The sequence below is a fragment of the Salmo salar genome, chromosome 14 (genome assembly GCF_965601325.2).
Source record: "Salmo salar chromosome 14, fSalSal1, whole genome shotgun sequence".
Classification (NCBI taxonomy): Eukaryota; Metazoa; Chordata; class Actinopteri; order Salmoniformes; family Salmonidae; genus Salmo; species Salmo salar.
In genome coordinates, this window is record NC_138304.1 from 1,910,451 (window position 1) to 1,935,936 (window position 25,486).

At 45.5% G+C, this 25,486-nt stretch overlaps 1 protein-coding gene across 2 annotated transcripts in view; it reads left to right on the top strand.

Annotated features, from left to right (window-relative positions):
- Nucleotides 1-20,523, top strand: part of asap1a (ArfGAP with SH3 domain, ankyrin repeat and PH domain 1a) — a 191,057-nt gene extending 170,534 nt beyond the window's left edge. For both annotated transcript variants that reach the window (XM_082960687.1, XM_082960688.1), the window contains 7 exons: nt 7,119-7,350; nt 12,329-12,505; nt 13,366-13,432; nt 15,473-15,537; nt 15,831-16,333; nt 16,618-16,740; nt 17,738-20,523. In XM_082960687.1, the coding sequence (XP_082816813.1) occupies nt 7,119-7,350; nt 12,329-12,505; nt 13,366-13,432; nt 15,473-15,537; nt 15,831-16,333; nt 16,618-16,740; nt 17,738-17,812 (1,242 nt within the window). In that variant the 3' untranslated portion in view covers nt 17,813-20,523. The remainder of the gene's footprint in view (nt 1-7,118; nt 7,351-12,328; nt 12,506-13,365; nt 13,433-15,472; nt 15,538-15,830; nt 16,334-16,617; nt 16,741-17,737) is intronic.
- The last annotated feature ends 4,963 nt before the right edge of the window (nt 20,524-25,486 follow it).

Here is a 25,486-nt window from a genome sequence, read left to right on the forward strand (position 1 = left end):
TTAGTGAATATACAGACCCCTTGACTTTTACAAAACATTTTACGTCACAGCCTTATTCTAAAATGGATTAAAATGGTTTTTTCCCTCATCAATCTACAAACAATACCCCATAATGACAAAGCAAAAACAGTTTTTATCATTTTTGGCACACCTGTATTTGGGTAGTTTCTCCCATTCTTCTCTGCAGATCCTCTCAAGCTCTGTCAGGTTGGATGGGGAGCGTCGCTGCACAGCTATTTTCAGGTCTCTCCAGAGATGTTTGATCGGGTTGAAGTCCGTGCTCTGGCTGGGCCACTCCAGGACATTCGGAGACTTGTCCCGAAGCCACTCCTGCATTGTCTTGGCTGTGCTTAGGCTCATTGTCCTGTTGGAAGGTGAACCTTCGCTCCAGTCTGAGGTCCTGAGTGCTCTGGAGCAGGTTTTCATCAAGGATCTCTCTGTACTTTGCTCCGTTCATCTTTCCCTCGCTCCTGACTAGTCTCCCAGTCCCAGGCTCTGCCACTGAAAACACCACCATGCTTCACCCTAGGGATGGTGCCAGGTTTCCTCCAGATGTGACACTTGATGAAGAATTGTTTTTATTTAATCCATTTTAGAATGAGGTTGTAATGTCACAAAAATGTGGAAAAGTAAAGGGGTCTGAATACTTTCAGAATGCGCTGCAATTTGGATCTATGTCATATGTTAAATTGCACACATGGAAAGACAACGGCAACAGCATCGATCTGGTCTTGTTTCTTATACTTATAGTGATCTTGTGTGGTTATAGTTTCAAGTTTTAATGTCACATGCACAGGTAGAATGAAATGCCTTTCTTGCAAGTGCAACAATGCAATAATCAATAACAATGTAATATTAAAACTAATAAGGTAGAACAAAAACACACACAGTATAAAAATAAGAATAAGAAGAACACTATCAAGTAAGTAAGTATACTACATAGAGGGTCAGTTCCAGTAGCATATTTACAATGTGCAGGGATACTGGAGTGGTAGAGGTAGATATGTATAGGGGTAAGGTGACTAGGCATCAGGATATATGATTAACAGCAGCGTATATGATGATGGTGTGTGTTTGTAGATTCAGTGTAAATGTATGTGCGTATTATGCGTGTGAGCAAATGATGGAGTGTGTGTGTGCTGGAGTGTCAGTGTGTGTAAGTGTGTGGTAGTGCCAAGATGGCGTAGCAGTCGGACGTGTGTTTTGACCTGTCCCGTGTATATATTGTTTTCGTCGTATATATTTCGTATATATTTTAATCTCACTTTCTATCTACGGACTGGATATGCTCTCCTGCAACCCACCTCACCCAATGTGATACGGATCTGTTATTTTTATACTTTAGAACCAGAACCCCCATCAGCAGCTAGCCAGCTAACTAGCTACTAGCTAGTAGTCAGTTAGCCACTGCTAGCGGTCCTCAACATTAACTCGGACATCAGCCAGCCTCATCCCGGTCAACTCCTGCCAGTCTGCACAGTGCGATATCAACCCAGAGCATATCGGACTGCTTTTTCTCTACCACATTTCCGGATTCCTACCGCAAGCTCTGAACCTTTACACCGGATCATCGCAGCTAGCTAGCTGCTATCTGAATGGCTACTCCTGGCAAACATCTCTGTCCCGAAGCAAGCACCAGTTAGCTTGGAGCTAGCCTCGAGCTAGGCCCATCTCCCGGCTAGCCAAAGAGGTCCACCAGCCAATTCTTGGGTTACAATATCTCTTTTGCCAATTGGCCTGGACTCTTTACTGCCGACACGGAGCCCCGCCGATCCATCACGACTGGTCTGCCGACGTGACCGTCCGAGGTGGTTTCAACAGACTCTTCCATTGCGATGTCGCCGTAGGCCCACCTGCTAGCCCGGCCCACTAGCTATCTGATTATTGTCAGCCCTGCCCAATATGCCTTAGATAGCCCTTTTGTTCCACCCCACACACACCTCACCTGGCTTTACTGGTGCCTCTAGAGACAAAACATCTCTCATCATCACTCAATGCCTAGGTTTACCTCCACTGTACTCACATCCTAACATACCCTTGTCTGTACATTATGCCTTGAATCTATTCTTCCGCGCCAAGAAATCTGCTCCTTTTACTCTCTGTTCCGAACGCACGAGACGACCAGTTCTTATAGCTTTTAGCCGTACCCTTATCCTACTCCCCCTCTGTTCCTCTGGCGATTTAGAGGTTAACCCAGGCCCTGCAGCCCCCAGCACCACTCCCATTCCCCAGGCGCTCTCATTTGTTGACTTCTGTAACTGTAAAAGCCTTGGTTTCATGCATGTTAACATTAGAAGCCTCCTCCATAATTTTGTTTTATTCACTGCTTTAGCACACACCGCCAACCCGGATGTCCTAGCCGTGTCTGAATCATTGCTTAGGAAGACCACCAAAAATCCAGAAATTTCCATCCCTAACTATAACATCTTCCGACAAGATAGAACTGCCAAAGGGGGCAGAGTTGCAATCTACTGCAGAGAGAGCCTGCAGAGTTCTATCCTACTATCCAGGTCTGTGCCCAAACAATTTGAGCTTCTACTTCTAAAAATCCCCTTTCCAGAAACAAGTCTCTCACTGTTGCCGCTTGTTGTAGACCACCTTCAGCCCCCAGCTGTGCCCTGGACACCATATGTGAATTGAATGCCCCCCATCTATCTTCAGAGCTCGTACTGTTAGGTGCCCTAAACTGTGACGTGCTTAACACCCCGGCCGTCAATCAATCTAAGATAGATGCCCTCAATCTCACACAAATTATCAAGGAACCTACCATGTACAACCCTAAATACGTAACCATGGGCAACCTCTTAGATATCATCCAGACCAACTTGCCCTCTAAATACACCTCTGCTGTCTTCAACCAGGATCTCAGTGATCACTACCTCATTGCCTGCATGCGTAATGGGTCCGCGGTCAAACGACCACCCCTCATCACTGTCAAACGCTCCCTAAAACACTTCAGCAAGCAGGCCTTTCTAATTGACCTGGCCTGGGTATCCTGGAAGGATATTGACATAATCCTGTTGGTAGAGGATGCCTGGTGGCTCTTTAAAAGTGCTTTCCTCGCCATCGTAAATAAGCATGCCCCATACAAAAAATGTAGAACTAAGAACAGATATAGCCCTTGGTTCACCCCAGACTTGACTACCCTTGACCAGCACAAACATCCTGTGGCATTCTGCATTAGCATCGAATAGCCCATGCAATATGCAACTTTTCAAGGAAGTCAGGAACCAATATACTCAGTCAGTTAGGAAAGCTAAGGCTAGCTTTTTCAAACAGAAATTTGCATCCTGTAGCACTAATTCCCAAAAGTTTTGGGACACTGTAAAGTCCATGGAGAATAAGAGCACCTCCTCCCAGCTGCCCACTGCACTGAGGTTAGGAAACACTGTCACCACAGATAAATCTACGATAATCGATCATTTCAATAAGCATTTTTCTACAGCTGGCCATGCTTTCCACCTGGCTATACCCCTACCCCGGCCAACAGCTTAGCAACCCCTGCAGCAACTTGCCCAACCCCCCCCCCCCCCCCGCTTCTACTTCAACTAAATCCAGACAGCTGATGATCTGAAAGAGCTGCAAAATCAGGATGCCCACAAATCAGCTGGGCTAGACAATCCGGACTCTCTCTTTCTAAAATTATCAGCCTAAATTGTTGCAACCCCTATTACTAGCCTGTTCAACCTCTCTTTCGTATCGTCTGAGATCCCCAAAGATTGGAAAACTGCCACGGTCATTCCCCTATTCAAAGGGGGAGACACTCTAGACTCAAACTGTTATAGACCTATATCCATCCTGCCCTGCCTTTCTAAAGTCTTCGAAAGCCAAGTTAACAAACAGATCACAGACCATTTCGAATCCCACCGTACCTTCTCCACTATGCAATCTGGTTTCCGAGCTGGTCATGGGTGCACCTCACCACGCTCAATGTCATAAACGATATCATAACCGCCATCGATAAAAGACAGTACTGTGCAGCCGTCTTCATCGACCTGGCCAAGGCTTTTGACTCTGTCAATCAACAAATTCTTATCGGTAGACTCAATAGCCTTGGTTTCTCAAATGACTGCCTCGCCTGGTTCACCAACTACTTCTCAGATAGTTCAGTGTGTCAAATCAGAGGGCCTGTTGTACGGACCTCTGGTAGTCTCTATGGAGGTGCCACAGGGTTCAGTTCTCGGGCCGACTCTTTTCTCTGTATATATCAATGATGTCGCTCTTGCTGCTGGTGATTCTCTGATCCACCTCTACGCAGACGACACCATTCTGTATACCTCTGGCCCTTCTTTGGACACTGTGTTAAACTTCCAAATGAGCTTCAGTGCCATACAACACTCCTTCCGTGTCCTCCAACTGCTTTTAAATGCTAGTACAACTGAATGCATGCTTTTCAACCGATTGCTGCCCGCACCCACCCGCCCGACTAGCATCACTACTCTGGACGGTTCTGACTTAGAATATGTGGACAACTACAAATACCTAGGTGTCTGGTTAGACTATAAACTCTCCTTCCAGACTCATTAAGCATCTCCAATCCAAAATGTAATCTAGAATCGGCTTCCTATTTCACAACAAAGCCTCCTTCACTCATGCTGCCAAACATACCCTTGTAAAACTGACTATCCTACCAATCCTTGACTTCAGCGATGTCATTTACAAAATGGCCTCCAACACTCTACTCAGCAAACTGGGTGTAGTCTATCACAGTGCCATCTGTTTTGTCACCAAATCCCCATATATTACCCACCACTGCGACCTGTATGCTCTCGTTAGCTGGCCCTCACTACATATCCGTCACCAAACCCACTGGCTCCAGGTCATCTATTAGTCTTTGCTAGGTATTGCCCTGCCTTATCTCAGCTCACTGGTCACTATAGCAACATGCACTCCAGCAGGTATATTTCACTGGTCATCCCCAAAGCCAACACTTACTCTGGCCGCCTTTCCTTCCAGTTCTCTGCTGCCAATGACTGGAAAGAATTGCGAAAATCACTGAAGCTGGAGTCTTTTATCTCCCTCTCTAACGTTAAGCATCAGCTGTCAGAGCAGCTTACCGATAACTGTACCTTTACACAGCCAGTCTGTAAATAGCACATCCACATCCCCATATTGTTATTTATCCTTTTGCTCTTTTGCACCCCAGTATCTCTACTTGAACATTCATCCTCTGCACATCGATCACTCCAGTGTATAATTGCTAAATTGTAATAATTTCACCTCTATGGCCTATTTATTGCCTTATCTCCCTACTCTTCTACATTTGCACACACTGTACATAGATTTTTATTTTGTGTTATTGACTGTACGTTTGTTTATGTGTAACTCTGTGTTGTTGTTTTTGTCGCACTGCTTTGCTTTATCTTGGCCAGGTCGCAGTTGTAAATGAGAACTTGTTCTCAACTGGCCTACCTGGTTAAATAAAGGTGAAATAAAATGTTTTTTTAAAAAGTGTATAGGGCCCTGTGAGTGTGCATAAAAAATAAGAAGAAAATACAAGGGACAACTCAGATAGTCCATGTAGCTTATTTGTCTGTTAGCCCTTTTGAAAGGACCTACAAAACCAGTCAAAAGTTTGGATACACCTAGTCATGCCAGGGTTTTTATTTATTTTGACTATTTTCAAAACTATGAAGTAACACATATGGAATCATGTAGTTACCAAAAAAACAAATCAAAATATATTTTATATTTGAGATTCTTCAAAGTAGTCACCCTTTGCCTTGATGACAGCTTTGCACACTCTTTGCATTCTCTCAACCAGCTGCATGAGGTAGTCACCTGGAATGCATTTCAATTAACAGGTGTGCCTTGTTTAAAGTTAATTTGTGTCATTTATTTCCTTCTTAATGCAGTTGAGCCAATCAGTTGTGTTGTGACAAGGTAAGGGTGGAATATAGAAGATTGCCCTATTTGGTAAAAGTCCAATTCCAAATAAGCAAAGAGAAATGACAGTCCCTTATTTTAACACATGAAGGTCAGTCAAACTTTGAAAGTTTCTTCAAGTGCAGTTGCAAAAACCATCAAGCGCTATGATGAAACTGGCTCTCATGACAACTGCCACAAGAAAAGAAGACCCAGAGTTATCTCTGCTGCAGAGGATAAGTTCATCAGAGTTAACTGGACCTCAGATTGCAGCCCAAATAAATACTTCACAGAGTTCAAGTAACAGACACATCTCAACATCAACTGTTCAGAGGAAACTGTGTGAATCAGGCCTTCATGGTCGAATTGCTGCAAAGAAACCACTACTAAAGGACACCAATAAGAAGAAGAGACTTGCTTGGGTCAAGAAACATGAGCAATGGACATAAGACCAGTGGAAGTCTTGTCTTTGGTCTGATGAGTCCAAATGTTAGATTTCTGGTTCCAAACGCAATGTCTATGTTAGACCAGAGTAGGTGAACGTATGATCTTCACATGTGTGGTTCCCATCGTGAAGAATGGATGAGGAGGTGTGATGGTGTGGGGGTGCATTGCTGGTGACACTGTCAGTGATTTATTTAGAATTCAAGGCACACTTAACCAGCATGGCTACCACAGCATTCTGCAGCAATATCCCATCTGGTTTGCGCTTAGTGGGACTATCATTTTATCATTTGTTTTTCAACAGGACAACACACCTCCAGGCTGTGTAAGGGCTATTTGACCGAGAATGAGAATGATGGAGTACAGCATCAGATGACCTGGCCTCCACAATCACCCAACCTCAAGCCAGTTGAGATGGTTTGGGATGAGTTGAACCGCCAAGTGGAGCAAAGCAGTCACCAAGTGCTCAGCATATGTGGGAACTCCTTCAAGATTGTTGGAAAAGCATTCCATCAAGGCAATGGGTGGCTACTTTGAAGAATCTAAAATCTAAAATATATTTTTATTTTTTTAACACTTTTTTGGTTACTACATGATTCAATATGTGCTATTTCATAGTTGTGATGTCTTCACTATTATTCTACAATGTAGAAAATTGTAAAAATAAAGAAAAATCCTTGAATTTGTAGGTGTGTCCTAGCTTTTGACTGGTACTGTATTTATTCACAATAGGGAATATGATGCCATTCGGCTTGCAGTCCTGGATAGGTATGAGCAGTCTCTGACCTCTTACTATTGACCCCGCACAGCCCAGTCCTGAGAAAAAAGAGCGCTCTCCGCGGCCCCAGAGCTTCGGCCACTCCTCCAGTATGTCCTCCCCTCAGGACAAGCTGACACTCCTGGGGGGTTACACCCCTCACAGGGACAAACAGCGCCTATCCTACGGGGCCTTCGCCAACCCAGTCTACAACACCTCCACAGACATGTCTCCCTCACCAGGACCTGACAGGACTACACTACCCAGCAGGACAGCAGGGAAAGGTAATATGAATAATATTATTCATCTCATTTGTATCTATTATATAAAGAAAATATAAATGCACTTTGCACAGGAATCTTACCCATGGTGCTGGTTATGGCAGTAGCAACTGAGTATCATGTATTTTATAAAATACATCAGGTCTCTTTGTCACCCGAAAATATTGCTGCTTTTTGGAGGGCGGCATTTGAAGGCCATACTGGTTTGTACAGCATGAAAAGTAACTAGAAAAGTGTCCGTGCGTGTGTGACTTGTATTCTCGGTAACAGAATAAGAGAAAGGTGTTATGGAGGATCACAGCACAGTTTCCATAAGTCTTAACAAGGACTGTTACAGTTGCAGGTTACGCCACCAATACACCAACACTTGGTGCTCAACTCAATCACACCCACATTGCGGTGTTAAAATAGTAGCTCTTTTTCACATACACAATAAAACCAAAGACAGGTTTAGGTTAAATCCAAATATATGAATACATTGTATATATATTCCATTGTAACGGAATATTTCATTGTACCTGTCTCGTCCTGACCAGTATAGGGGTTATTTGTTATTGTAGTTTGGTCAGGACGTGGACGTACATCAGGTCTCTTTGTCACCCGAAAATATTGCTGCTTTTTGGAGGGCGGCATTTGAAGGCCATACTGGTTTGTACAGCATGAAAAGTAACTAGAAAAGTGTCCGTGCGTGTGTGACTTGTATTCTCGGTAACAGAATAAGAGAAAGGTGTTATGGAGGATCACAGCACAGTTTCCATAAGTCTTAACAAGGACTGTTACAGTTGCAGGTTACGCCACCAATACACCAACACTTGGTGCTCAACTCAATCACACCCACATTGCGGTGTTAAAATAGTAGCTCTTTTTCACATACACAATAAAACCAAAGACAGGTTTAGGTTAAATCCAAATATATGAATACATTGTATATATATTCTTTTCTCGTCCTGACCAGTATAGGGGTTATTTGTTATTGTAGTTTGGTCAGGACGTGGCAGGGGGTATTTGTTTTATGTGGTTCAGGGTGTGTTTGGGCTATGTATTTAGGTAGAGGTGTGTTTGGTTTATGTGGTCCGGGGTTTGTTAGTCTATGTTCTATGTTAGTGTATTTCTATATTCTGTCTAGTCTATTGTAGTTCTATGTTTAGTTTATTGGGGTTGGACCTTCAATTGGAGGCAGCTGGTTATCGTTGCCTCTGATTGAAGGTCCTATAATTAGGAGTTTGTTTGTCATGGGATTTTGTGGGAGATTGTTTCTTGTTTAGCTGTTTGCCTGACAAGACTGTCAAGTTCGTTTTGTTTTGTATACGTTTTATGTGTTTTCCTTCTTCACCATAATAAAAGAAGATGAGTGTACATTTTCCCGCTGCGTCTTGGTCTCTACCATACGACACCCGTGACAGAATCTCCCACCAAACACGGACCAAGCAGCAGAGAAGGGAGCAGCAACAGAGCCCAGTAGAATCATGGACATGGGAGGAAATTCTGGACGGGGCTGGACCATGGCACCAGGCTGGGGAATATCGTCGCCCACCGGAGGAGATGGAGGCAGCCAAGGCGGAGCGGCGCTGGTATGAGGCTTTATACGCGCCGATGGGGAAGCACGAGAGGCACCCCCAATAATTATTTTGGGGGGGCACACGGGTAGTTTGGCGGGGCCAGGATTGAGCCGCAAGCCAACTCCCCGTGCTTATTATGGGAAGCAACTTGATGGGAGAGCGCCGGAGTATGCGGAAGTGCGCACGATCTCGCCCATTCCCACGCACAGTCCGGTGCAAGCGATCCCAGCCCCTCGCAAGTGCCGTGCTAGAGTAGGCATCCAGCCTGGAAGGAAGATGCCTGCACAGCGCATCTGGCCACCAGTGCGCCTCCTAGGCCCAGGCTACCCTACGCCTGCTCTACGCACGGCAACCATCAGGCCTCTGCACAGCCCAATTCGCCCTGTACCAGCAGTCCACTTGTGCAGGGCTGCTATTTCTATCCAGCCAGGACGGCTTGTGCAAGAGGTGCGCTCCAGACCTCCAGTACTTACCCATGGCCCGGTATATCCAGTTCCTGCTTCTCGTGCTGACCCTGAGATGCGTATCCATAGTCTGGAGTCTCCTAAACCAGCACCATGCACCAGGCTTCCAGTGGTTCAGCCCAGTCCAACTCGTCCTGTTCCTGCTCCTCGCACTAGCCCTGAGGTGCGTGTCTTCATTCTGGCACATCCGGTACCAGCACCATGCACCAGACTTCCAGTGCGTCAGCCCAGTCCAACTCGGCCTGTTCCTGCTCCTCGCACTAGCCTTGAGGTGCGTGTCCCCAGTCTGGTACCTCCACTACCAGCCCCACGCATTAGGCTTCCAGTGCGTCAGCCCAGTCCCGAGCTTCCGACGACAGTGCCCCGTCCAGAGTGTCCGGCAACAGTACCCTGTCCAGAGTGTCCGGCGACAGTGTGCAGTCCGGAACCGAGTGAGACGGCCTAGAGTCGGTCTACAGTCCAGAGCTCCTAGAGTCGCCCTACAGTCCAGAGCTCCCAGAGCACAGTCCACGGTCCTCAGTGACTGGCCTCTGGCAAAGGTATGCAGTGGGGGTGGTTTGGTCAGGTAGGGGATTAAGGCCTGAGCCTAAGCCACCTCCACTGTAGGAGGTTTGGGGTGGGGGTGTAGCACAGGAGCCGTCGGTGACGGCAGCCACCCTCCCTTCCCTCCCTTTAGTTTTGGGATTTATTTTGTTTTGGGGGTTTATTTTGGTTATTTGTGTGAGGTGCATCTGGGGTCTGCACCTTTGGGGGGGGTACTGTCACGTCCTGACCAGTATAGGGGTTATTTGTTATTGTAGTTTGGTCAGGACGTGGCAGTGGGTGTTTGTTTTATGTGGTTCAGGGTGTGTTTTGTGTATGTGTTTAGGTAGAGGGGTATTTGATTTATTAGTCCGGGGTTTGTTAGTCATTGTTCTATGTTAGTATATTTCTATGTTCTATCTAGTCTTTTGTATTTCTATGTTTAGTTTATTGGGGTTGGACCTTCAATTGGAGGCAGCTGGTTATTGTTGCCTCTGATTGAGGGTCCTATAATTTGGAGTTTGTTTTTCATGGGTTTTGTGGGAGATTGTTTCTTGTTTTGCTGTGTGCCTGACGAGACTGTCTAGTTCGTTTGTTTTTGTATACGTTGTTTGTTTTCCTTCTTCACTAATAAAAAGATGAGTATACATTTTCCCGCTGCGTTTTGGTCTCTACCCTACGACACCCGTGACAGTACCAGACAAACGTCTGTAAATCAAGCATAGTTTTTAAACAAAGACAATGCATAAACAACTCTGGTAAGATTTATTGAATTCTAGTTGGCGTCAATTGAATATAATCTGACCCTGCTGGTCTTCTATGAACGTTTGAACATCTTGAAAAACGGCCTGGCCTAAATGGCCATATACTCTTATAATCTCCACCCGGCACAGCCAGAGGACTGTCCACCCCTCAGAACCTGGTTCCTCTCTAGCCTTCTTCCTAGGTTCCTGCCTTTCTAGGGAGTTTTTCCTAGCCACGTGCTTCTATATCTGAATTGATTGTTTTTTTGTTTTTTTTTTGCTGGGTTTCTGTATAAGCACTTTGTGACATCTGCTGATGTAAAAGGGCTTTATAAATACATTTGATTGATTGCTGTATATTATTATACAGTTCCATAATGCTCCATGACTGGTTTGAAAGCAGTATAACAAGGTCCTTCAACTAAAGTGTTACATTATCTTAATGGAAGGTTCACTCAAAAATCAACGTTTGGCAGATGTTTTCAGACCTCAAAAAAAAAAATAATGGGTCAAAAATTATACATTGAAAAGGTGCAACGCTCACTCACCATTAAAAACATGTTATTTTATTTAAGCAACTATTAAAAGCTTGACGTTTGGGCCTTCATCAATGGCCTTCATCTACGTTTCTGATAGTGTGCAATCATTGCATCTTTTCTTTTTCAAAGATGATCATTTGGGTTGCACCTTGGTTAAGCGCCCTCCACATCTTTCCATAACAAATAATACAACAAGCAGTTCCTTGGATCCCCAGAAGATAAGCACTTAAAAGCCTTAATTAATATACTTGTTTCCAAAGTGGTCCTTGATGGTAAAACTCAATGAAATCAGGAAATGATATGGTGTCAGGAAATTATATGGTGTTTCTTTTCCATTCTGATACATGGCCATGGACTTATCTCATCTTTTGAGGTCTGAAAATATCTGTTAAACTTTGATTTTGGAGTGAACTGTCCCTTTAAAGGGGCAGTCTGGATTGAAACAACAACAAAGCGGTCCCACCCCCCACTTTAAAAAGATGAGGGATGGGGCTGGAGAAATGTTAGCGCTCAAATGTATAGACAGAGCTATAGATGCAAGGACTGAACATCAATGACATTGAAACTAAGCTCATGAGGCATTTCTAAGTTATATTGTTGAAGTATTAATGGCTGTACACTTTATACAGTTAACCCGCTGTTCCCCGGGCGCTGAAGACGTGAATGTCGATTAAGGCAGCCCCCCGCAACTCTCTGATTCAGAGGGGTTGGGTTAAATGTGGAATACACATTTCAGTTGAATGCATTCAGTTGTACAACTGACTAGGTATCCCCCTTTCCCTTATTTCCCACATTTCTATATAATTAATTTAAAGATCCAAAAATGTATGTTCCAAAATCCCAACTTGACATCTGCTGATATAAAAAGGGCTTTATAAATACATTTGATTGATTGATGTACAGAATTTTCACAATTATGCAGTTCATGCATGGAATAATCCAGTGTTTTTGAATAGTTTTGTTAATGTCAAAATAGATTGATAGTGCCTTCCACTTTGTGTCAGAGGAATCAACTTGAACAGTACCCTCTTTTGGAATTAAATATGATTTTGATCATAGATAACAGCTCTGTAGCATGCCTCCATAAAACAAGAGAATTTTGCCCTATTGTTTTAACCAATCACAGCATGCCTCTCGTTCCCTGACTTTTCTAGTACCCTCTACTGGCCCGCCTACCTCCCTTCCCCTGGGCTCCCAGACTGGAGGCAGCGGGGGCATCTCCACCCTTAAGAAGAGACCCCCACCCCCTCCCCCCGGGCACAAGCGTACCCTCTCAGACCCCCCCAGCCCAGTCCTGCAAGGCCCCCAGAGCACAGGTGGGACCACTTGGGGTGAGTGGGACGGGGGTTGAAAAGTTTAAAACAACACTGTGCATGTATACAGTGACATGTTGTGAACCATATAGAAGTGAATAGTGCTGACAGGATTCCCTATTCTACACTACATACAATCAAATCTGGTTTACATGATCAATTTCTATCTGGATGTTCTGTAACTTTGCATCCTTCTGAACACACAAAAGAGAAAAGAGTATATTGTTTTCTTCCTTATATTTAGTATTACTCAAATCTCCAATGAATGGTCACTAAAAGGGAAAGCTATCGTTTCCTGGATCAGATTGGGCTACACTTGCACCAGTTGGGAATGGAATACAACATCATTATGTTACTGATAACAACCTATTTATTCAATTTCCACGCATTTTGCACTTAAAAGCCTTAATTAATATACTTGTTTCCAAAGTGGTCCTTGATGGTAAAACTCAATGAAATCAGGAAATTAAATGGTGTTTATCTTTTACATTCTGATACATGACCATGGACTTATCTCATCTTTTGAGGTCTGAAAATATCTGTTAACCTTTGATTTTGGAGTGAACTGTCCCTTTAAAGGGGCAGTCTGGATTAAAAAAACAACGAACCGAACCCCCCCACACACACTTTAAAAAGATGAGGGATGGGGCTGGAGAAATGTTAGCGCTCAAATGTACAGACAGAGCTATAGATGCAAGGACTTAACATCAGTGACATTGAAACTAAGCTCATGAGGCATTTCTAAGTTATATTCTTCAAGTATTAATGGCTGTACACTGTATATAATTAATTTAATAATCCAAAAATGTATGTTCTAAATCCCAGCATGCCCCGGTAAGGCATGTGGCCATAAATCTTCACTCTTTTTTCCCACACAGGAAGCGTGTCCACTCCCCCGCCTACAAACAGGACCTCACCTGGAAACAAGTTTGAGCAGCAGCAGAGGTACAGTACCATCCCCGCTGCTTCAACTCATTCATTCAGCCTGTCCAGGCTCAGCGCAATAGTGCCAATCGCATATTTAGCAGATGCATTTATCAACAGTGCTCACAATTAAAAGGGTATTTAATTTTGTGGATGACTTACAGTTTACGTGTTTTGGAATATGGTCGATACAAATGGTGTCGCAATTCAACGGCTCAGACACGAGACGTATGTGGCAGGGTCTACAGACAATCGCGGATTACAAAGGGAAAACCAGCCACGTCGCCGACACCGATGTCTTGCACTCAGACAAGCTAAACACCTTCTTTGCCCGCTTTGAGGATAACATAGTGCCACCGACTCGGCCCAGTAAGACATTTAAAGGTGTTAACCCTCGCAAGGCTGCCGGCCAAGACGGCATCCCTAGCCGCGTCCTCGGAGCATGCGCAGACCAGCTGGCTGGTGTGTTTTTACGGACATATTTAATCTCTCCCTATCCCAGTCTGCTGTCCCAACTTGCTTCACCATTGTTCCTGTACCCCGTAGCACTCACTTCTGTCATCATGAAGTGCTTTGAGAGGCTAGTTAAGGATCATATCAGCTCTACCTTACCTGACACCCAAGACCCACTTCAATTTGCATACCGCCCCAATAGATCCACAGACGATGCAATCGCCATCGCACTGCACACTTCCCTATCCCATCTGGACAAGAGGAATTCCTATGTAAGAATGCTGTTCATTGACTATAGCTCAGCCTTCAACATCATAGTACCCTCCAAGCTTGTCATTGAGCTCGGGGCCCTGGGTCTGAACCCCACCCTGTCCTGGACTTCCTGATGGGCCGCCCCCAGTTGGTGAAGGTAGGAAACAACACCTCCACTTTGCTGATCCTCAACACAGGGGCCCCACAAGGGTGCGTGCTCAGCCTCCACCTGTACTCGCTGTTCACCCATGGCTGCTTGGCCACGCATGCCTCCAACTCAATTATCAAGTTTGCAGACGACACAACAGTTGTAGGCCTGATTAGGAACAATGACAAGACAGCCTACAGGGAGGAGGTGAGGGCCCTGGTGGACTGGTGCCAGGAAAAATAACCTCTCCCTCAACATCAACAAAACGAAGGAGCTGATCGTGGACTTCAGGAAACAGCAGAGAGAGCACGCCCCATCCACATCGACCAGACCGCAGTGGAGAAGATGAAAAGCTTCCTCGGCACACACATCACCGACGATCTGAAATGGTCCAATTGAGAGCATCCTGTCAGGCTGTATCACCGCCTGGTATGGCAACTGCACTTCCCGCAACCACAGGGCTCTCCACAGGGTGGTGCGGTCTGTCCAACGTATAACCGGGGGTGCATTGCCTGCCCTCCAGGACACCGATGTTACAGGAAGGCCAAAAAGATCATCAAGGACATCAACCACCCGAGCCACGGCCTGTTCGCCCTGCTACCATCCAGAAGGTTAGGTCAGTACAGGTGCATCAAAGCTGGGACAGAGAGACTGAAAAACAGCTTCTATCTCAAGGCCATCAGACTGTTAAATAGCCATCACTAGCCAGGTACCACCTGATTACTCAAACCTGCACCTTAAGGCTGCTGCCCTATAAACATAGACTTGGAATCACTGGCCACTTTAATAATGGAACACTAGTCACTTTAATACTGTTGATATAGTGCTTTACTCATTTCATATGTATATACTGTATTCTAATCTACTGAATTTGTCAATGCCACTCCTACATTGCTCGTCCTAATATTTATGTATTTCTTAACTCCATTCTTTACTTTAGATTTCTGTGTATTGTTGTGAATTTTTAGATATTACTGCACTGTTGGAGCTAGGAACACAAGCATTTTGCTACACCCGCAATAACCTCTGCTAAATATGTGTATGTGACCAATATAATTTGATTTGATTTAATTATGAGAGTCAACAACCAAAAAGATGGCTTAGAACTTAAGCACTTACACAGTGCATGCAAACATTCAGAAATGGACCCCTCAACCTTCAGAGGCTAAGATCACATTGTATAATGGGTCATCTTATCTCTCTTTCAGCACTACCATTAGTAATACAAAGTCAACACTTGGTCCAAGGGTTCTACCCAAACTGCCTCAAAAAGGTATTCTTTTTTTCTCTCTTATTTGACAGAAAATTTGTAACAATGAAAGAAATCACACAGTATAGATTACTGACCAGTTTCCCAGACACAGATTAAGCCTAGTCCTGGACTAAAACGTTGTTTCAATGGAGAATCCCCATTGAGAATGCTTTTTAGTCCTGGACAAGCGTAATTTGTCTGGGAAACCAGCACTACATGTATACAATTTATTAACGATACTGTTAACCCAAAATATACCAAAATAAGTTAATGCAAGTTGACACTTTTTAATGCCTCACCCTGTCTTGTTGGAGTGGCACTACGGAAGATCGACACTATCCACCTCCCTTCAGTGGACAAGCTCTGCCAACCTCCGGAGGTTCTACAGAGGTCAACCTGCGCCCAACTAGAGTCTTACCAAAAAGCACCCCAGCCCCTGCAGAGCCCCGGAGACACCCCTCAGAGGGCCCCGTTGGCAGAAGAAACGCAGCTAAGCGAACTGCCTCCCAAACCCCAGATGTCAGATCTGCCCCCCAAGCCCCAGCTCTCTGACCTCCCTCCGAAACCACAGCTGTTGAATCTCCCGCCCAAACCGCAGCTCAAGGACCTCCCACCCAAGCCTCAACTGAGCGACATCCCTCCAAAGCCCCCTGTCAGTGAGCGGCTCCCTCCGGGCGAGGCCGTGCAGACTGCGATGGACAAGCAGTCTTGCAGTCAACAGGGGGAGCTATCCCCCAGACAGGCCAGTGAGGACACCAATGGATCCCCGCCGTGTGCAGTGGAAATGCCTGTGCCGCTGCCTCGGAAGATCAACATTGTGAGTGCTGACTAAAGAGAGTGCTTTTTGTTGTAGTACCTAGGGCTGGATTCAAACCGTATTGCGGTCATTTACGATTAAGCTGACATATGCAGCGTTTACCATGAATGTGGAAACATTGCCTTCAACCCTGCTCAAAACCTTTCAATGCTAAACTGGTTTTAAGAAGAAAAAAAATTATAACTCAAATAGTACAATTTTATCAAGTCATACACCATGTGAAAATGTATCAATGTACTCTGACGGTAATGTAAACATACTAAGCTTATTGCATTTTCAACCAGGGGAAGAGTAAAACTAGACGGGCGAAGACCATCTACGACTGCCAGGCGGATAACGATGATGAGCTGACCTTTGCGGAGGGAGAGGTTATCATCGTCACAGGAGAGGAGGACCCGGAGTGGTGGGTGAGTAGTTGACCTGCATCAGGCTGCAGCCACACTCATAAATGAACACGGATAAAATCCTATATGGCGTACATCATTGTCTGTTTTTGTCCGTCAAAAGTGCAATTAATCTCTATTTTTTTAGGATGAGTTCAGATGAGTTGCATACGTTAAAAGACTGACAATTTGTGTGGTTTTGTTGGACAACCATCTGTGTTGACATTCATCTGGCAACGGATTTATCCCATTGAAAAAGCATTGGCTCAGTCTGAAATTTTCGGACGGCCACAACCTCACATGTCAGCATTCATGGCTTCAATTGATTACAATGAAGCTTCTTATGAGAACTAAGAAGTATCTCTGGGAGTTTGATAAGGAGTTTGAAAAGTAACTCCACAGTGTTGCTTACATTTTCCATTTTTATAATTTCAAGAGAGCCATAAACTGTTTATGAGAGGTTTGAAATCTGGTCCCCGTTCAGTGGGGCACAATATTGTGTATTGCTAAGAAATTAATATATTAACAGAGGCCTCTGTGACATTTAGAGTAAGGAATCCCTATTCAAAGTTTTATTCAAAGCGTTTCTATCTCCAACATTCAGTAGGTTGCACACTCCTGAACGTAACCCTGGTTTTGTCATACAGAATGTATGACAAATCCATTGCCTTTCTTTGATGATCTAAGAGGACTAGGCTGACTGACAACTGTCTGTAAGTCACTCTGGATGAAAGCGTCTGCTAAATGACCAAAATGTAAACAATTGTACCAGAAAGGTGACGGCAATACTGTATGGCAGAGGTTGTCAGGTAGGCTAGGTGAAGCTTCTGCCATGCATTTTTCTCCTTTCCAATCCTTTCAGATCAGGGATCATTAGTAAAGAGAAAAAACCAAGTACACCAAATGATTGAAGTATGAGAGTATACTCATTTACATGTCACTCATGTCAGCCTCATTGTGAAGCTGTAAAATATGCATAATGTATTCATCATTATCCATCTCTTTTTTTTATCTCTTTCAGATCGGGCACATAGAAGGACATCCCGAGAGGAAAGGGGTCTTCCCCATGTCCTTTGTGCACATTCTGTCTGACTGACAGCCGGAGAGACAGGTGTGAGGCCATTCCTCTAATCTAGCACAAGCCCTGCCCTTCCCTGGCCTCACATCAGACTTTAGGCAGAAGTGAAACAAATGCGAACAAAGAATCCAACCCAGCCTCATTGCAATGAAGACTTATTGTATATAAACTGTGATATCCTGCCTACCAGTATTACCGTAGCAGCAACCCAGCATGAAACTGGGTTTCCAGTAGCTTTCCTCAGAATTTCTCAATGTATGCTGTAGCTGTATGTATGTGTATAGATAAACAAATCTATGTATGTCCATGTAAGTGTATCTTTGTACATACATATGCACACCTAAGAGTGTATATTTCTGTACTTATATACAAGTGTGCATATGTACATTGACCCTGCTTGCTCAGAGAGGTAGGGCTATCTTCTTCTTGTTCCAACGGTCTACCATTTTAGCTTGACTGTTTTATGTCATTATCATCTCTTGAACTCTTGGAAGTAGTTAATGATCATGACTCATGAGAGGTCAATTTGATAAGGAGTTTGTTACTCAGATAATATACAGTATATTAGCCCTTATGGCACATATCCTCTCTGTCTACTGGCCTGTTTATTTGGCAATGCAACAACGTGAGTTTCGAGAGCTGAAAGACTGAAAGGTTGGAGGAAGTATTTATTCATGACATAAATATACAATTTGTTTGTTTTATTTTTGCTTATAATGGGATCCATTTGAAGTGACTTTTCTGTCAAGGTATGTTAAACAATGCTAATTTGAGCGATAATGTGATTAACAGCCTAGGAAGTCAAACCATTTGTTGTAGTGCTGGTGGCTGCCACAATCCCCCAGTTGTTAGTAGTTCTCCTTCACCTTAATTGTGATATTATATGATCAAATGTATAGTGCGAGAAATATGCATTCTCATGCATTTAGCGAATCTTGAGATTGTTGTGAAACGTGCATTTTCATGGAAATCTCCCCTGCTTGACCAGAGTATCAATCCATGAAGTGAAAATGGTATTACACACACACACACACACTCACACTTATGCACACACATTGTTTCACAAGATCAAATATGAAAACCAAGCATTGTGTGTGATACAAATTATATCTTGAGGATAGATGCTTTGTTTCATACCGGGCTTCCATCAGTATTGGTCTGCAAGTTTCAACGGAGAAGGATGAAGTTGCCCAATTAATGGTTAAAGGGGGGCTGAACTTCCTCATTTAGCCACATTTTTCATTGCTCATCAAGAAATGCAGCAGCCATGACTCAAGCCAAATGAGAGTTGTCTTGTACATTCACTCCGCCAAAACAGTACACAATTACAGTCACTCACCCTTATAGATAACTTGAAACAGTCTAACCAGGTCATTTTCATGTTGCACACATTTTAGTTTTCTCATTATATGCTTTACATTTTTGTATATGAATTTCTATAATTTATAGTTGGAGGTTTTTATGTCATAATAATTTGGAGATATTGTAATTTTAAAATTTGAGGCTGACAAACTCCCCAGTCCCTGCTGATGACAAGCATACCCATAACATGAAAATACAGACAGTTTCATTCTGTACTGGATTTGACCCAATACTTTCGTTTTTAATTTAGGCCAGAAAGTTAAAATCTTTGCCGAGTTGTCTTGCCGTATTATTTAATGGTCTTGTTGTAAACAGAATGGATGATTTGGAGTGGATTTTTTATCACAGGCCGAAGCATGAGGTCATGTCGTTGAGCTTCAGGATTATTATTGCATTTTTTTACTCTTATTCAGTTTTACGGTGGAATATGATTCATTTTTATGTTTGTTTAGATTTGTCATGGAGGAATTTGCTGTGACTGACGGAGGTGTGAAAATGACTCTGAATGACTGCCACGCTGACATGCCATTTCTAGGGACAAAGTTTCGCCTTAGTTTAAAATAAAGCTGTTGTGGTATTAACAGGAAAGAAATTATTAACTATTAATGCTTCTTGTAATATATTTGATGTTGATGGTCAGTGACATTTATTATGACTATAGTTAGTGATTGTTAAAGGGAGACACCTTTTATTGTGTATTGAGTGTAAATGTATATTTGTTTCTGTTTGGGGTAGGAAAAAAACTGGGGCATTGACAGCTACAACACTATCATCAGGCTTTTTCCTTGTGTTTGGCATTTACGGTTTACAGTAGCTCATTCAGCTAGGTTATTCCTTGTGGGAGAACATTTGTTAGCACGTCTTGTTATTATTGTTCCTAATATGTGTGATGAGAATTAAAGCTTTCATCACAGCCCCTTTAGACCATTTCTCAACAAAGTTTGTGTGATTTCAGCACAGGCAAAACCAGTGGGCCCCCCACTGATAGAGGAGTGATTAAGCCATGGCAATCAATTGGCTGAATCCTCTAGATTTTTACATTTACTTGAATATTTATTTAATCTAGAACTACACCAGAAGCTGGACATGGGTAATAATAATTAATGAAACATATTCTAATGCATCAAATTCATGTCAGATTCCACGCCTTCTGTGTTATTCCTCACTCAAGTTGGATGTATATTGGACTGGCACTGCCAAACAGTGCTTTTTAGAAGGCTAGTTTGACGTTTGTTTTATTGTGATATCACTGGATGCAGATGTCTACCCCTGTTCCGCATGTGTGTTGGCTTCATTGTTTGATATTGTGTGTTGAGGACAGAACCATGACTCCGTTATTCATCAAATAATAAAGATTTTATGTTGAATTATTGTGAATGCTTGTTTTACTTAAAAGCTTTAGGAGGGACTGAAAGATAGTGATGGACTCTGAGTCACGGATGGCTGGAGGGAGGGAGTTCCAGAGCCTAGGAGAAGGCCCTGTGGCCGAAGCTCTGGAGCTTCAACCTGGGGATGGTAAGGTGGCCCGCTGTGGGGGAACGGAGTCTGCGTGTTGGTTGGTAGGGGAGAAAAGGTCTGTAGGTCAGAAGAAGGAGCTTGTAATCAATCAATCAAATGTATTTATAAAGCCCTTTTTACATCAGCTCATGTCACAAAGTGCTGAACAGAAACCCAGTCTAAAACCCCAAACAGCAAGCAATGTAGATGTAGAAACACAGTGGCTAGAAAAAACTCCCTAGAAAGGCCAGAACTTAGGAAGAAACCGAGAGATGAACCAGGCTCTGAGGGGTGGCCAGTCCTCTTCTGGCTGTGCCGGGTGGAGATTATAACAGAACATGGCCAAGATGTTCAAACGTTCATAGATGACCAACGGGGTCAGATAATAATCACAGTGGTTGTAGAGGGTGCAACAGGTCACCACCACAGGTGTAAATGTCAGTTGGCTTTTCATAGCCGATCATTGAGAGTTAGAGACGGCAGGTGCGGTAGAGAGAGAGTCCAAAACAACAGGTCCGGGACAAGGTAGCATGTCCAGTGAACAGGTCAGGGTTCCATAGCCGCAGGCAGAACAGTTGAAACTGGAGCAGCAGCATGATCAGGTGGACTGGGGACAGCAAGAAGTCATCAGGCCAGGTAGTCCTGAGGCATGGTCCTAGCATGTTCTCTGAGAGAAGAGAGGGAGAGAGAAAAAAAGAGAGAGAATTAGAGGGAGCATACTTAAATTCACACAGGACACCGAATACGACATGAGAAATACTCCAGATATAACAGACTGACCCTAGCCCCCCGACACATAAACTATTGCAGCATAAATACTGGAGGCTGAGACAGGAGGGGTCGGGAGACACTGTGGCCTTGTTCGACAATACCCCCGGACAGGGCCAAACAGGCAGGATATAACCCCACCCAATTTGCCAAGGCACAGCCCCCACACCACTAGAGGGATATCTTCAACCACCAATTTACCATCCTGAGACAAGGCCGAGTACAGCCCACGAAGACCTCCCCCACGGCACGAACCCGAGGAGGGTGCCAACCCGGACAGGAAGATCACGTCAGTGACTCAACCCACTCAAGTGACGCATCCCTCCTAAGGACGACATAGAAAAGCACAAGTAAGCCAGTGACTCAGCTCCCGTAATAGGGTTACACTCAATCATAGGACCAACTGAAGAGATGAGTCTTCAATAAAGACTTAAAGTTCGAGACCGAGTCTGTGTCTCTCAATGCGTTGGGAGACAGGGAGCCAGTAGAGTTCACGGAGGACAGGGGTGATGTGCTGCCAGGACTTCACCAGTGTGGGTGAGGAGTCCCTTTGGAGCTTATGGAGGGCACTTGAGTTGATGCCGGAGAGTAGTGAGTTGCAGTAGTCAAGACGGGAGGAGATTAATGCATGTATGAGGATTTCAGCAGCAGGATGGGAGAGGGAGAACTTTGGGAAGGTGGAAGAATGAGGATTTGACAGTCTGTCTTATGTGGTGGTCAAATGAGAGGGTGTAGTTGTGTGCATGGAGGGAGAGATAGTGGTATCGTCTTTGGTGAGGGTGGTAATATGAGTTAGGTCGAGGTCAGACAATGGGACGAGGGAGAGGTAATACGAGTTAGGTTGAGGTAAGACAGGTAACCATAACCAGTAGAGGCCTCCACCATTACCAGTTGAGTGGGACAGGTAGCCATAACCAGCAGAGGCCTCCACCACTACCAGTGGAGTAGGACAGGTAACCATAACCAGCAGAGGCCTCCAACTCTACCAGTTGAGTAGGACAGGCAACCATAACCAGCAGAGGCCTCCACCACTACCAGTGGAGTGGGACAGGTACCATAACCAGCAGAGGACTCCACCACTACCAGTGGATTGGGACAGTTAATCATAACCAGCAGATGCCTCCACGACTACCAGTAGAGTGGGACAGGTAACCATAACCAGCAGAGGCCTCCACCACTACCAGTGGAGTGGGACAGGTAACCATAACCAGCAGAGGCCTCCACCACTACCAGTGGAGTGGGACAGGTAACCATAACCAGTAGAGGCCTCCACCACTACCAGTAGAGTAGGACAGGTAACCATAACCAGTAGAGGCCTCCACCACTACCAGTGGAGTGGAACAGGTAACCATAACCAGCAGAGGCCTCCACCACTACCAGTGGAGTGGAACAGGTAACCATAACCAGCAGAGGCCTCCACCACTACCAGTGGAGGGGGACAGGTAACCATAACAAGTAGAGGACTCCACCACTACCAGTGGAGTGGGACAGGTAACCATAATCAGCAGAGGCCTCCACCACTACCAGTGGAGTGGGGTGACACAGGTAACCATAACCAGTAGAGGCCTCCACCACTACCAGTGGAGTGGGACAGGTAGCCATTACCAGCAGAGGCCTCCACCACTACCAGTGGAGTGGGGTGACACAGGTAACCATAACCAGTAGAGGCCTCCACCACTACCAGTGGAGTGGGACAGGTAGCCATTACCAGCAGAGGCCTCCACCACTACCAGTGGAGTGGGACAGGTACCATTACCAGCGGAGGCCTCCACCACTACCAGTGGAGTGGAACAGGTAACCATAACCAGCAGAGGCCTCCACCACTACCAGTGGAGGGGGACAGGTAACCATAACCAGTAGGGGCCTCCCCAAATACCAGTGGAGTAGGACAGGTAACCATAACCAGCAGAGGCCTCCACCACTACCAGTGGAGTGGGGTGACACAGGTAACCATAACCAGCAGAGGCCTCCACCACTACCAGTGGAGTGGGACAGGTAACCATAACCAGCAGAGGCCTCCACCACTACCAGTGGAGTGGAACAGGTAACCATAACCAGTAGAGGCCTCCACCACGGCAGGTGGAGCAGGTTGACATGGTAACCATAACAAATAGAGGTCTCCACTACTACCAGTGGAGTGGGACAGGTAACCATAACCAGCAGAGGCCTCCACCACTACCAGTGGAGTAGGACAGGTAACCATAACCAGCAGAGGCCTCCACCACTACCAGTGGAGTGGGGTGACACAGGTAACCATAACCAGTAGAGGCCTCCACCACTACCAGTGGAGTGGGACAGGTAGCCATTACCAGCAGAGGCCTCCACCACTACCAGTGGAGTGGGGTGACACAGGTAACCATAACCAGTAGAGGCCTCCACCACTACCAGTGGAGTGGGACAGGTAGCCATTACCAGCAGAGGCCTCCACCACTACCAGTGGAGTGGGACAGGTAGCTATTACCAGCAGAGGCCTCCACCACTACCAGTGGAGTGGAACAGGTAACCATAACCAGCAGAGGCCTCCACCACTACAAGTGGAGTGGAACAGGTAACCATAACCAGTAGAGGTATCCCCCACTACCAGTGGAGTGGGGTGACACAGGTAACCATAACCAGTAGAGGCCTCCACCACTACCAGTGGAGGGGGACAGGTAACCATAACCAGCAGAGGCCTCCACCACTACCAGTGGAGTGGGACAGGTACCATAACCAGCAGAGGACTCCACCACTACCAGTGGATTGGGACAGTTAATCATAACCAGCAGATGCCTCCACGACTACCAGTAGAGTGGGACAGGTAACCATAACCAGCAGAGGCCTCCACCACTACCAGTGGAGTGGGACAGGTAACCATAACCAGCAGAGGCCTCCACCACTACCAGTGGAGTGGGACAGGTAACCATAACCAGTAGAGGCCTCCACCACTACCAGTAGAGTAGGACAGGTAACCATAACCAGTAGAGGCCTCCACCACTACCAGTGGAGTGGAACAGGTAACCATAACCAGCAGAGGCCTCCACCACTACCAGTGGAGTGGAACAGGTAACCATAACCAGCAGAGGCCTCCACCACTACCAGAGGAGGGGGACAGGTAACCATAACAAGTAGAGGACTCCACCACTACCAGTGGAGTGGGACAGGTAACCATAATCAGCAGAGGCCTCCACCACTACCAGTGGAGTGGGGTGACACAGGTAACCATAACCAGTAGAGGCCTCCACCACTACCAGTGGAGTGGGACAGGTAGCCATTACCAGCAGAGGCCTCCACCACTACCAGTGGAGTGGGGTGACACAGGTAACCATAACCAGTAGAGGCCTCCACCACTACCAGTGGAGTGGGACAGGTAGCCATTACCAGCAGAGGCCTCCACCACTACCAGTGGAGTGGGACAGGTACCATTACCAGCAGAGGCCTCCACCACTACCAGTGGAGTGGAACAGGTAACCATAACCAGCAGAGGCCTCCACCACTACCAGTGGAGGGGGACAGGTAACCATAACCAGTAGGGGCCTCCCCAAATACCAGTGGAGTAGGACAGGTAACCATAACCAGCAGAGGCCTCCACCACTACCAGTGGAGTGGGGTGACACAGGTAACCATAACCAGCAGAGGCCTCCACCACTACCAGTGGAGTGGGACAGGTAACCATAACCAGCAGAGGCCTCCACCACTACCAGTGGAGTGGAACAGGTAACCATAACCAGTAGAGGCCTCCACCACGGCAGGTGGAGCAGGTTGACATGGTAACCATAACAAATAGAGGTCTCCACTACTACCAGTGGAGTGGGACAGGTAACCATAACCAGCAGAGGCCTCCACCACTACCAGTGGAGTAGGACAGGTAACCATAACCAGCAGAGGCCTCCACCACTACCAGTGGAGTGGGGTGACACAGGTAACCATAACCAGTAGAGGCCTCCACCACTACCAGTGGAGTGGGACAGGTAGCCATTACCAGCAGAGGCCTCCACCACTACCAGTGGAGTGGGGTGACACAGGTAACCATAACCAGTAGAGGCCTCCACCACTACCAGTGGAGTGGGACAGGTAGCCATTACCAGC